This window comes from Heterodontus francisci, chromosome 37 (assembly GCF_036365525.1).
Source record: "Heterodontus francisci isolate sHetFra1 chromosome 37, sHetFra1.hap1, whole genome shotgun sequence".
NCBI classification, from domain to species: domain Eukaryota; kingdom Metazoa; phylum Chordata; class Chondrichthyes; order Heterodontiformes; family Heterodontidae; genus Heterodontus; species Heterodontus francisci.
Window position 1 is genome coordinate 33,657,369 of NC_090407.1, and position 13,530 is coordinate 33,670,898.

General features: G+C 43.7%; 1 protein-coding gene across 2 annotated transcripts; it reads right to left on the bottom strand.

Moving 5' to 3' along the window:
• Positions 1 to 1,108: 1,108 nt before the first annotated feature.
• LOC137351925 (uncharacterized) lies at positions 1,109 to 11,980 on the bottom strand. Of its 2 annotated transcripts, XM_068016806.1 has the most exons (5): positions 11,770 to 11,980; positions 9,675 to 9,820; positions 7,354 to 7,461; positions 5,278 to 5,381; positions 1,109 to 3,988 (listed from the first exon to the last, which is right to left on the bottom strand). In XM_068016806.1, the coding sequence occupies exons 1-5, from the start codon at positions 11,914 to 11,916 to the stop codon at positions 3,816 to 3,818; spliced, it is 678 nt and encodes a 225-aa protein (XP_067872907.1). In that variant the 5' UTR covers positions 11,917 to 11,980; the 3' UTR covers positions 1,109 to 3,815. The 2 variants fall into 2 exon arrangements, with proteins under 2 accessions (XP_067872907.1, XP_067872908.1); XM_068016807.1 differs by lacking the exon at positions 7,354 to 7,461.
• Positions 11,981 to 13,530: the final 1,550 nt, after the last annotated feature.

Here is a 13,530-nt window from a genome sequence, read left to right on the forward strand (position 1 = left end):
CGGACCCTACAACATTTAAGAAGTATTTAGATGAGCACTTGAAACGCCAGAGCATACAAGGCTATGGGCCAAGTGCAGGAATATGGGATTAGAATAGTTGGGTGCTGTATGGTTGGCATAGACACAATGGGCCAAAGGGCCTGTTTCTGTGCTGTATAACTCTATGACCTCTCTGTTATTGTAAATAGGCCCTTCACATCCACTCTATCCAGGCCTCTCACAATTTTGTACATTTCAATCAGATCTCCCCTCAGCCTTCTCTTCCAAGGAGAACAACCACAGCCTATCCAATCTTTCTTCAGAGTTGTAATCTTCTAGTTTTGGCAACATTCTCATAAATCACCTCTGTACCCTCTCCCGTGCAATTACATCCTTTCTGTAATGAGGTGACCAGAACTGCACACAGTACTCAAGTTGTGGACTAACCAATGATTTATACAGTTCCAGCATAACCTTCTTGTTCTTATATTCTATACCTCGGATAATAAAGGAAAGGATTTCATTTGCCTTCTTAACCACCTTATTGACATGCCCTACTACCTTCAGGACTCTGTGGACATTCACTCCAAGGTCCCTCACTTCCTCTACACCTCTCCGTATTCTCCCATTAATCGTATATTCCTTTGCCTTGTTTGACCTCCCCAAATACATCACGTCATACTTCTACGGGTTGAATTCCATTTGCCACTTTTATTCCCATCTGACCAGACCATGAATATCTTCCTGCAGCCTGCAGCTATCCTCCTTGCTATCTACCACACAGCCAGTCTTTGTGTCGTCTGCAAACTTCTTGATCATGCCCCCTACATTTACACACAAATCGTTAATATATACTACAAAAAGCAGGGGAACCAGTACTGAGCCCTGCGGAATGCCACTGGAAACTAAAAAGTTAGTCTAATGATGACCATGAAACCATCGTCAATTGTTGTAAAAACCCATCTGGTTCTCTAATGTCCTTTAGGGAAGGAAATCTGTCATACTCACCTGGTTTAGCCTACATGTGACTCCAGCCCACAGCAATATGGTTACCTCTTAAATGCCCTCTGAAATGGCCTAGCAAGCCACTCAATTCAAGGGCAATTTGGGATGGGCAATAAATGCTGACCTATTCAGTGACACCCACATCCCACAAACAAATAAAAAAAAAAGAAACAGCTCTTCAGTTGCAAAAACACCCATCAACAACTACCCTTTGTTTCCTGCCACTGAGCCAATTTTGTATCCACCTTGCTGCATTTTCCTGGATCCCATGTGATTTTATTTTTTTAACCAGTCTGCCATGTGAGACCTTGTCAAAAGCCTTGCTAAAATCCATGTGGACCACATCAACTGCACTACCCTCATCTATCTTCCTTGTTACTTCTTCAAAAAATTCGATCATGTTGATCAAACAAGGTCTTCCCTTGACAAATCCATGCTGACTATCCTTAACTAACCTGTGCCTTTCTAAGTGACAGTTTATCCTGTCTCTCAGAATAGATTCCAATAATTTGCCCACTACTGAGGATAGACTGAATGGCCTGTAATTTTTGGTCTATCCCTCGCTCCCTTTGTTAACAGAGGTACAACGTTAGCAGTTCTCCAATCCTCTGGCACCACACCAGTATCCAGTGAGGACTGGAAAATGATGGTCAGACCTTCTGCTATTTCGTCTCTTGCTTCTTTTAACAGCCTGGGGTACATTTCATCTGGCCCTGGCGATTTATCAACTTTCAAGGATTCTAATCCCATTAATACTTCCTCTCTTCCTATGTTTATCACATCTAATACTTCACACTCCTCCTCCTTAACTATAATATCTGCATCATCCTCCTCCTTTGTGAAGACAGACGCAAAGTATTCGTTAAGAACCATACCAACATCTTCTGCCCCTACACAAAGGTTACCTTTACCTTTTATGGGCCCTACTCTCTCCTTAGTTATCCTCTTACTCTTAAAATATTGCTAAAACATCTTTGGGTTCACCTTGGTTTTGTTTGCCAATATTCTTTCATGCCCTCTCTTTGCTTTCCTAATTTCCTTTCTGATTTCACCCCTCCACTTTCTATACTCCTCTCGGCTCTCTGCAGTATTGAGTTCTCAATATCAGACATACACTTTCCTTTTCTGCCTTATCTTACCCTGTAAGCTCCTTGACATCCATGGGGCTCTAGATTTGGCTGTCTCACCCTTTTTCTTTGTGTGAACATGTTTACTCTGAACCCCTCAAATCTCCCCTTTGAATGTCTCCCACTGCTCTGACACTGATTTACCTTTAAGTAGCTGTTCCCAGTCCACTTGCATGACATCACTCCTCAACTCAGTACAGTTGGCCTTGCCCCTATTGAGAACTCTAACTCCTGTTCTATCCGTCCTTTTCCATAATTATGTTAAAACTGACTGAATTATGATCATTACCACCAAAATGCTCTCCCACATTACTGGCTGAGGCAGACAGGCTCTTGTTATACCTCTAGGTAAGGGCATCTAGTGTGGTGGCATATTGGTGCCGGGCTTGTATGTTACAGTGCACTTGCATTATAAGGTTAGCATAGATACCAAGCAGTTTTGATTTTGCAACAACGCGAAACTTTGGCATCTAAATCAGGGATTAAGACCTGAATTAACTCCAACATGAAGCAGAATGAGATTCCTTCCTCCAAAGAGTCTCACTCCACTTTGCTGTGATATCGGGTTGGGCTCTGACTCCAGATATAGCCTGCAACTGCAGTGTTAGTTTGTAGCAGAATGGTTTGGTACTGATGCCACAGTATGTTCTCAATGTTGTACATATAAACTTGCATTTAAATCCCAAAGCAACAGTTCCTCCCACACAGGAAAATACAAGAATCACAAACTCAAGGAGCAAAATGCATTGATTATATGGTGGGGCAATCCTTTAACTCTCTCCCTTTTTGGTTCTTCTTGTTTTTCCCACCGCCAAGTATCTCATCTGTCTACTTCTAATTCAATCAAAACCATTTCTTTCTGACCAGCATAGTTGAAATAGTTTAAAACTAAAGGGATTGAGAAAGTTGACCCAAGCAAACAATTCACTGGAGAGGAATTCAAACACCAGGGGACAAAAAGTTAAAAACCAGATACCTCATAGATGCCAAGCTAGATGACAGGAAAAGCTGAATACAAGCTCCAAAAAAGAGCAACTGGCTCAGAAAGAGTCCTGAATATAAGCCTATGACATGACAAGAAGTAGTTACATGGAATTGCAACTTAAACTATTCCTTTCCAAATATTGGAGGGAGGAAAAACATTTCTAGATGGAAGCTTGAAGCAGAAATGTAAAAGTTGAAGAGACCAATGCCAGAATTTCCATGGGGCGTCTGCTGCTGTGCCATCATAACTTTAATAGAAGTTTGGCAGGAACTAGTTTAAGCACATGAACAGAATTTCTATCAAAGCTACGGCCGTGGAACAGCAGAAACACCATTGAAATACACCCCCATAATCTATTTTCCAGGGAGGCCTATGGGCATATCTCCCCAGTAAACTTAGATTTCTGACACTTTATTTGGTGCATGTTCCAGTACTTTGGAATCTGTCATGAATATGGATATTGCAGTTTTTTCATCTAGAAAGGGACATTTTGGATGAAAAGGGGAATTACTTCTATTTTGAATTTTAAAATGCCAATAAAAAACAGATGGCAGTGTAAGGTCTAATCTATATCCAAAATCAATTATGTTCTTTTTGGTGTATCCTCAGGTGGACTAGGAATGAAGAGGTAGATTTGACCAGACACAGAGAGAAATGGTTAAAATATGAATTGGAATGAAGCTGCTAACAGAACTAGAATGTCCAGAGTAGTTGGCCAATCAAAACAGGTTTGTCTGTAGCATGAGATTGATGAACTCTTCCATGTCCACGGTACCATCTCCATTAGTGTCCACTTCTCTGATCATCTCCCGCAAATCTTGGTGTGAGAAATAGACACCTGCCGACTTGCAAGCATCTTTGAGATTGTCAAAGGTTATTTTTCCATCACCATCTGCAAGTAATCACATTTACACACTTACATAAAGAGCTGATAAATTTATTTTTTCTTTTTAATTTATCTTTTTTCTCATTCTTCTTTCACAGTTGCAGTCTTGTTTACAGGAGAAGACAAAATATTTGTTGTAGCACATAATTTGGTGCTCTAGATCTACTCAGAAACTGCCACCAGGACCTTTTATGCAAAATTGAAGTATTTGGGTAGCAAATCACCCCACAAACATCAAATGCTGAGATTTCTGGGATGTCACACTGCACCAAATCAGTGGGCCTGATAATTAAATTAAAAGCAAAATACTGCAGATGCTGGAAATTTGAAATAAAAACAAGAAATGCTGGAAATACTCAGCAGGTCTGGCAGCATCTGTGGAGAGAGAAGTGGAGTTAACGTTTCAGGTCAGTGACCCTTCATCAGAACTGATTTCTTGTTTTTAGACATAATTGTTAATATTTACCCAAAGCCTGCAGGAAGCATTTCTGTTCTCTCTTTCTCAACAATGTAAGATGCACTGGACAGAATTGGAGTCGACTGTGATCTCAGTGTCTGGACTCACACACTGAGGGTGGAGCTTGGGTGAGGGATTGGAAAAAGACTTTTCCAATGTGAAATGCCTGTATGAGTCAGCAGCTTTAGAAATGAGAAGAGGAGAGAAACTGCAAAATACTGACCTGAATTTAGTTCATTAAATGACGAATGTTCTAATAGGTATCTATTGATAGTTAAATTTGATAGATTGAATTACAACCCTTTAGATAACTGACAGCAGTTTCTTTTACTTTTGTAAACATTCATTCCGAAAACTACTGAGTTACTGAGGGCAACGTGAGAACTGGTAGTACCAGATTACCATATAAAGAGCTGGCAGAACAAACTTCAACTGAACTACACAATAACTATTTACATTCAGATAGCCCTTATCACATAAAACAAAATATCACAGCAAGTGCAATAAGGAGGTATGGTATCATAGTGTTATGTTGCTGGACTTGTAATCTAGATGTCCAGACTAATGATCCAGAGAAAGGAGTTCAAATCACACCATGACATCTGGGGAGTTTAAGTTCAATTGATTAACTAGATCTGGGGGGATAAAAGAGCTAGTATCAGTAATGGTGACCATGAAACTACTGGATTGTTGCAAAAACCCAACTGGTTCATTGTTCTTTAGGGAATGAAATTTACCATCCTGTCATTCTGCAATACGGATGCCTGCTTATATCCATGAATGTGTTGTCTAGTGAAATTCTTGTCTTTATTTTGAAAGTTGGCCTAATATTACTTACCACAGTCAAAGAGACTGAACCCTTGTTTAATCTCCTCATAGGTGTCTCTCGAATCTCCCTGGCCCTCTATTACAATCTGAAGGAAATCAGAGAAACTTACTTTCCTGTGGAAAACACAAAATTCAGAAAGTAGGGACGTTTTCCATTTGCCAGCACTCACACCCTCAGTTCAACCACAAAAATAAACAATGAAACTAAAATCTTTTGGGCCTCCTTATCTCGAGAGACAATGGATACGCGCCTGGAGGTGGTCAGTAGTTTGTGAAGCAGCGCCTGGAGTGGCTATAAAGGCCAATTCTAGAGTGACAGGCTCTTCCACAGGTGCTGCAGAGAAATTTGTCAGGGCTGTTGCACAGTTGGCTCTCCCCTTGCGCCTCTGTCTTTTTTCCTGCCAACTACTAAGTCTCTTCGACTCGCCACATTTTAGCCCTGTCTTTATGGCAGCCCGCCAGCTCTGGCGAACACTGGCAACTGACTCCCACGACTTGTGATCAATGTCACAGGATTTCATGTCGCGTTTGCAGACGTCTTTAAAGCGGAGACGTGGATGGCCGGTGGGTCTGATACCAGTGGCGAGCTCGCTGTACAATGTGTCTTTGGGGATCCTGCCATCTTCCATGCGGTTCACATGGCCAAGCCATCTCAAGCGCCGCTGACTCAGTAGTGCGTACAAGCTGGAGATGTTGGCCGCCTCGAGGACTTCTGTGTTGGAGATACGGTCCTGCCACCTGATGCCAAGTATTCTCCGGAGGCAGCGAAGATGGAATGAATTGAGACGTCGCTCTTGGCTGATATACGTTGTCCAGGCCTCGCTGCCATAGAGCAAGGTACTGAGGACACAGGCCTGATACACTCGGACTTTTGTGTTCCGTGTCAGTGCGCCATTTTCCCACACTCTCTTGGCCAGTCTGGACATAGCAGTGGAAGCCTTACCCATGCGCTTGTTGATTTCTGCATCTAGAGACAGGTTACTGGTGATAGTTGAGCCTAGGTAGGTGAACTCTTGAACCACTTCCAGAGCGTGGTCGCCAATATTGATGGATGGAGCATTTCTGACGTCCTGCCCCATGATGTTCGTTTTCTTGAGGCTGATGGTTAGGCCAAATTCATTGCAGGCAGCCGCAAACCTGTCGATGAGACTCTGCAGGCATTCTTCAGTGTGAGATGTTAAAGCAGCATCGTCAGCAAAGAGGAGTTCCCTGATGAGGACTTTCCGTACTTTGGACTTCGCTCTTAGACGGGCAAGGTTGAACAACCTGCCCCCTGATCTTGTGTGGAGGAAAATTCCTTCTTCAGAGGACTTGAACGCATGTGAAAGCAGCAGGGAGAAGAAAATCCCAAAAAGTGTGGGTGCGAGAACACAGCCCTGTTTCACGCCACTCAGGATAGGAAAGGGCTCTGATGAGGAGCCACCATGTTGAATTGTGCCTTTCATATTGTCATGGAATGAGGTGATGTACCTAAATAATTGTACCTAAAGTAATACAAAGGCAACTGAACCATTCATCATAGACAAAGGCAATGGAAGCTATGGGCTTCCTGTTTTCTCAGTGTGTGCCATATGAAAAGGTACTGAAACAGGCAGGCTAACCAAGGTCTTATATTTACCCCCTGGTCTGTGCTCATATCAGACAAAGTAATGGTAGGGCACTATAGTTGGCCCCAGTACCTCTGGGTTATGAAGGGGAAAAATCAGCTAAATTTCCATTCTTGAGTACTCCGTAATGACATCTGCTGGAAAGTACCACATGCATTGGACATCTTAGAAGGACAATGATTATCCCTGCGGCCAAGTGACTTGATAATTCTCACTTTCTAGGATCCTAGGTGAAGAATAGATTTTTGGGTGAGGGTACCTGGTGGTGCCCATTGAACCCTCCGTAAGCAGAGGTCAACACTTTCCAGAATAGGGTAGAGTAAAGGGGAAGAGAAAGGAAATGAGTTCAACCTGCTGGATTGAAGGGATTGTGTAATATGAAGAGTTCTGACAAACAATGGTTTTTGTGAGACCTCAAAATTTTAGGATAGAAGTGCTGATTGTCACAGTGAATTATGGCCATTATTATCTACACTTACTCTTCTTTTGATTCCCCCAAATTCCTCAGCATTTTCCTCAGTCCATGATGACTGACACTAAATCCCAGGGTCCGCAGAGCTGTATAAACTTCATTTAGATTAAGATACCTGAGTAAAAGAAGGAGTTAACAAACGTAAAGCATTTTCTAATGTTAAATAAATAAAATCCCAAGAATTTCTGACTGTATTTGATCACAATGTGAGTTTTCAATATGTGCTGCCTGATTAGAATTTATCAAAAATTGTTCTGCTTTATCATAGTAAAACATCCCAAGGTGCTTCCTAAGAGTGTTATCACACAAAATTTGACACCAAGCCACATAAGGAGATATTAAGGGAGATGACCAAAAGCTTGGTCAAAGAGTTAGGTTTTAAAGAGCATCTTAAAGGAGGAAAGAAAAGTGGAGAGGTTTAGCGAGGGAATTCCAGAGCTTTGAGCCCAGGCAGTTGAAGGCATGACTGCCAATGATGGAGCGATTAAAATCAGATAGTTGGAGGCGCACAGATATCTTGGAGGGTTATAGAGCTGGAAGAGGTTACAGAAATAGGGAGGGGTGAGGACATGGAGGGGTTTGAAAACAAGGTTCAGAATTTCAACCAGGAACCAATGTAGGTCAGCAAGTACAGGGGTGATGGGTGAATGGGACTTGTCGTGAGTTAGGATACAGACATGAAGACCCCATTATTTTCAGAAATGACCACACTGAGGGTGAGAGTTCAGTAGTCCTGTTAAAAGAGTGCTTGGGATACCGCTTACCTGCTTAAGGATATAATTAATGTTCGTTACCCTGGTATTATTGTCTGCTTGAACCTCAACATAGGTCTCGGAGCATGGTGACAGGGAGAATAAATTCCAGATTCTTTTTCCACCTGTTGCTCCTCGAATTTTAACCCTTCTTCATCTTCCTGGCTTGACACCATTGTAGCCCACAGTCCGGATACACAGCCGTCTCACTGCTGCTTACATAGGTTAACAGGTTAAGGGCTCAGTTAAGGGGTTGTTCCTGGGTTTGCTCAGTTGTGGGGCATTCTCCTCTGATTCCCTCTCTCCCCACTCCAAAATCCCACCACCCGCCGCACTGCACCTCCATGTTCAATGCAGCTCAAACCAGAAAGTGATCATGACCAAGACTTCAATTCATTCACCTCATTACACTAAGCGTTTGCGCACAGAGTGTTGCCAAATCACCCCAAGATTTTGTTTGTTCTAATTTACATTACTCTGTTGTATTTGTTCTGTTCTAAATATAGCAAGATGCCCAGTTAATTCTGACACCATGGTATATTAAAAACAAAACCACAAGACCTGAAGATAGGTTCGGGCCCTTCTCCCTTAATAAATCATAGGATCATAGCAAGTCTACGGCACAGAAAGAGGCCATTTGGCCCATTGTGTCTGTGCCGGCTGAACAATGAGCCATCCAGCCTAATCCCACCTTCCAGCATTTGGTCCATAGCCCTACGGGTTATGACACTTGATGTACATATCCAGACACTTTTTAAATGGGTTGAGGGTTTCTGCTTCTACTATCCTTTCAGGCAGTGAGTTCCAGACCCCACCACACTCTGGGTGAAAAAATGTTTCCTCATCTCCCCTCTAATCTTTCTACTAATCACTTTAAACCTATGCCCCCTAGGCACTGACCTCTCTGCTAATGTAAATAGGCCCTTCACCTCCACTCTATCCAGGCCCCTCACAATTTTGTACATTTCAATCAGATCTCCCTTCAGCCTTTTCTGTTCCAAGGAAAACAACCCCAGCCTGTCCAATCTTTCCTCATAGCTGTAATCTTCCAGTCCCGGCAACATCCTCGTAAATCTCCTCTGTACCCTCTCTAGTGCAATTACATCCTTTCTGTAATGAAGTGACCAGAACTGCACACAGTACTCAAGTTATGGCCTAACCAATGATTTATACAGATCCAGCATAACCTCTCTGCTCTTGTATTCTATACCTCGGCTAATAAAGGAAAGGATTCCATATGCCTTCCTGCTATCCGACCTGTCCTGCTACCTTCAGCGATCTGTGGACATTCACTCCAAGGTCCTCATTTCCTCTACATTTCTCAATATTCTCCCATTAATCGTGTATTCCTTTGCCTTGTTTGACCTCCCCAAATGTATCACCTCACACTTCTCCGGGTTGAATTCCATTTGCCACTTTTCTGCCCACCTGACCAGTCCATCGATATCTTCCTGCACTTGATGCTGACTAGCCTGCTGTATATTACCAGCATTTTCTGTTCTTGTTTCAGTCTTGCAGTGCTTTGCTTTTTTCATCTGAATCCTGTGGTGTATTAACAGTTTCCTTTCACACTCACCCTGTCTTAATTGTGTCAGTGGCATCAAACACTAGCCTGAGATCCCTGATGTCCTGGGGTGTCAGTTCCTGGTGGATTTTGTCAGACAGCTTTCCCCCTGTCACTTCCTGCTGTTCAGCTTTCCAGTCCTGGAGAAAAGCGAGTAGCTGTAGAGGAAAGAACATTGAAGAGGTCACAGATCTCCAAAGTTCCCCAATGGCTCAACAACCAAAGGCACCAACAAGTGGCATGATCAGAAAAAATTGACACTGAGCCAACAAAGGAAACATTAGGATTTGTGGCCAAAAGCTTTTAGTCAAAGAGGTAGGTTTCAATGAACATCTTAAAGGAAGAAAGAGAGGTAAAGAGGCAGATAGGTTTCGGAATGGAATTCCAGAGTTTACAGCCTAGACGGCTGGAGGCATGGCATGGAGGAGGTTACAGAGATAGGCAGGGCAGGTCCACATTCACACAGGCACACGCACACACACACACATGCACCCACAGATACATGCACACACAAACACACACAGACACACACTTTTACACACTCACATTCGCAGACATAGACACACAAACACAGAATACACATACACACACTCAGACACACAGGGTGGAATTTTATGCTCTCCCCCAGGGCAGGTTTGGAGGCGGGGAGAGCATAAAATCGGGTGGGATGGTGGTGGGGGGCGGGGGGACCATCCCTTCTCCACTGAAATCTAGTCCGGGGCTAGAAGGCCTGTGAACGGCCTTCCTGCCCCACCACCAACTGATGCCCTTAACTGGGTAATTAACCCCTAATTAAGGGCCTCTTCCCACTGTAGCTGCAATTACCTATGCGGTGGGCGGCCCTGTCACCACACGGGAAGCACAGCATGAAAAATCACTTAGTGTCTGAACACAGGGCCTGGCATCAGGAAGGGGAGGGCCCGCTTAGGGCCATCCCCCTGTCCTTGCTGCTGATCCCCCCCCCCAACACCCCTTGAGACCCTCCCGCCCTGACCTACCTTCAGCCTGGTTCCAGCGCTACTCCTAGGTGTCTGGTGGCTGTAGCTACAGCAGCAACCACCATCTCTGTGCTGGCACTGCAGTTGCTGGCCTCTGATTGGCTGGCAGCTTTGCAAGGCTGGTACTTCTGGTGGCGAGGTCCTAAATCTATGGAAGGCCAGCCGCTGTCCAGGTAAGTGCCTGATTGGCACTAAATTCGACGGGCCTTCCGGAAAAGAGGCAACGTGGCGATCTCAGCATTGGTTTCCCCCAATGTTGAGACCCTAGCCAGCACAAACTTCCACCCCCAATCAAACTCACACTCACACACAAACATGCGCACACTCACACATGCACACTCACAAACACACACATATTGACTCACATGCACACAGACTCACTCAGACACCCACCTACTCACTCACTCATGCTCACACACTCATACATAGACACACTCACGCACATGCATACTCACAAATACACATATACACTCACAGACACACAAACACACAAATGCACACTTTTACACACACACATTCGCAGACATAGACACACAAATACAGAATACACATACACACACTCAGACACACATTTATCTTTAACACCATCCAGGATGTGCTTCAAACTAGCACAGCCAACTTTCAATATGTTAATCCTCTTATTATTTTGTTTATTTTCACCTTCACCAGGAGATCAGGTTCACTTGGTGGGATGCCAGCAGAGGTGCAGGTTGATGATGGGTGGAGGGGGGAGTGGGGTTGGGGTTTGGGCGGGTGCAGTTGGTGCAACGGTTGGTATCTATAGACCAACCCAGTAAGGAAGTAATATTGTTAAGAGAGAAAAGGAGGGGAAAGAATTGGATAGGGAAAGAAGGTAAAAATCAAATAGGATAAGGGAAGGCACTGAGGAATTGAAAAATGAAAAATATAAAAAGACTTATTCTCAGCCACACAATTGCAGATGCTGCCTTTTCATCTCCGTGCCACACACACACAATACAGAAGATGGAAAAAGCACACAGGATTGAGAAGCTACCATGACAAATCTCATTGAGAAGCCTTGAAAATTCTCAAATCAACTCTGACAATAAGTCTCGGTTTTAACATGACCAGATTAAGAACAACCTCACCTTCTCCCTCAGCATCGTGGGCGGGGGCATGTAATCAGGTTTAACAGGATCTGGAGGATTCTTGATAATCTCTGATGTTTTTTGAGGCTCTTTTTTGGTGACCCTTTTCTTCTTTTTCTTCACAAAGGTTTTTTTCTTTGGAGGCATTTCTTGGTTTTACACCAGTTTCACAAGAAGCCTGCTGAGGGCCAGCACATGAAGCTTGGAGGAAAAGTTTTAAAATTTGGTTACTATTAGCAACCCACGTAAACATCTTAGCCTGTTGCTGTAGACATGGAAGTGTGTCACCAGAGGGTGCTGTTTGAACTGAAACCAGCTGTCAGTGCAAAAGCTTTGCTGTCTCTCTGTAAATCAATTAACTTTGGTTCTGTCTTCACAAAGGAGGACACAAATATCATACCAGAAATGTTGGGGAACACAGGGTTTAGTGAGAGAGAAGAACTGAAGGAAATCAGTATTAGTAGAGAAATGGTGTTGGGGAAATTGATGGGATTGAAGGCCGATAAATCCCCAGGGCCTGATGGTATGCATCCCAGAGTACTTAAGGAAGTGGCCCTAGAAATAGTGGATGCATTGGTAGTCATCTTCCAAGATTCTATAGACTCTGGAACAGCTCCTACAGATTGGAGGGTAGCTAATGTAACCCCACTATTTAAAAAGGGAGAGAGAGAGAAAGCAGGGAATTACAGACCAGTCAGCCTGACATCGGTAGTGGGGAAAATTCGAGAGTCCATTATCAAAGATTTTATAGCAGAGCACTTGGAGAACAGTGGTAGAATCGGACAGAGTCCGCATGGATTTACGAAAGGGAAATCATGCTTGACAAACCTACTGGAATTCTTCGAGGATGTCACTAGTAGAGTTGATGAGGGGGAGCCAATGGATGTGGTTTATTTCGACTTTCAGAAGGCTTTTGACAAAGTCCCACATAAGAGATTAGCATGTAAAATTAAAGCGCATGGGATTGGGGGCAGTGTATTGCGATGGATAGAAAATTGGTTGGCAGACAGGAAACAAAGAGTAGGGATAAATGGATCTTTTTCTGAATGGCAGGCAGTGACTGGTGGGGTACCGCAGAGATCGGTGCTGGGACCCCAGCTATTCACAACATATATTAATGATTTAGATGAGGGAACTAAATGTAATATCTCCAAATTTGCAGATGACACAAGACCGGGTGGGAGGGTGAGTTGTGAGGAGGATGCAGAGAGGCTTCAGGGTGATTTGGACAAGTTGAGTGAATGGGCAAATGCATGGCAGATGCAGTATAATGTGCATAAATGTGAGATTATTCACTTTGGTAGCAAAAACAGGAAGGCAGATTATTATCTGAACGGCTATAAACTGAGAAAGGGGAATATGCAGCGAGACCTGGGTGTTCTCGTACACCAGTCGCTGAAGATAAGCATGCAGGTGCAACAGACGGTAAAAAAGACAAATGGTATGTTGGCCTTCATAGCGAGAGGATTCGAGTACAGGAGCAGGGATGTGAGGCCACACCTGGAATATTGTGTGCAGTTTTGGTCTCCTTATTTGAGGAAGGATGTTCTTGCTATTGAGGGAGTGCAGTGAAGGTTTACCAGACTGATTCCTGGGACGGTGAGACTGACGTATGAGGTGAGATTGAGTCGGTTAGAATTATATTCGCTGGAGTTCAGAAGAGTGAGGGGGGATCTCATAGAAATCTATAAAATTCTAACAGGACTTGACAGGGTAGAAGCAGGAAGGATGTTCCTGATGGTGGGGGAGTCCAGAACCAGG

Coding starts and splice junctions, on each gene's coding strand:
- LOC137351925 (XM_068016806.1), bottom strand. CDS start 11,916: ATGCCTCCAAAGAAAAAAACCTTTGTGAAGAAAAAGAAGAAAAGGGTC. Junction 5,382..7,353: donor TTGGGGGAATCAAAAGAAGA/GTAAGTGTAGAT, acceptor TGTTTTCCACAG/GAAAGTAAGTTTCTCTGATT. Junction 3,989..5,277: donor GTTCAGTCTCTTTGACTGTG/GTAAGTAATATT, acceptor GATTACTTGCAG/ATGGTGATGGAAAAATAACC.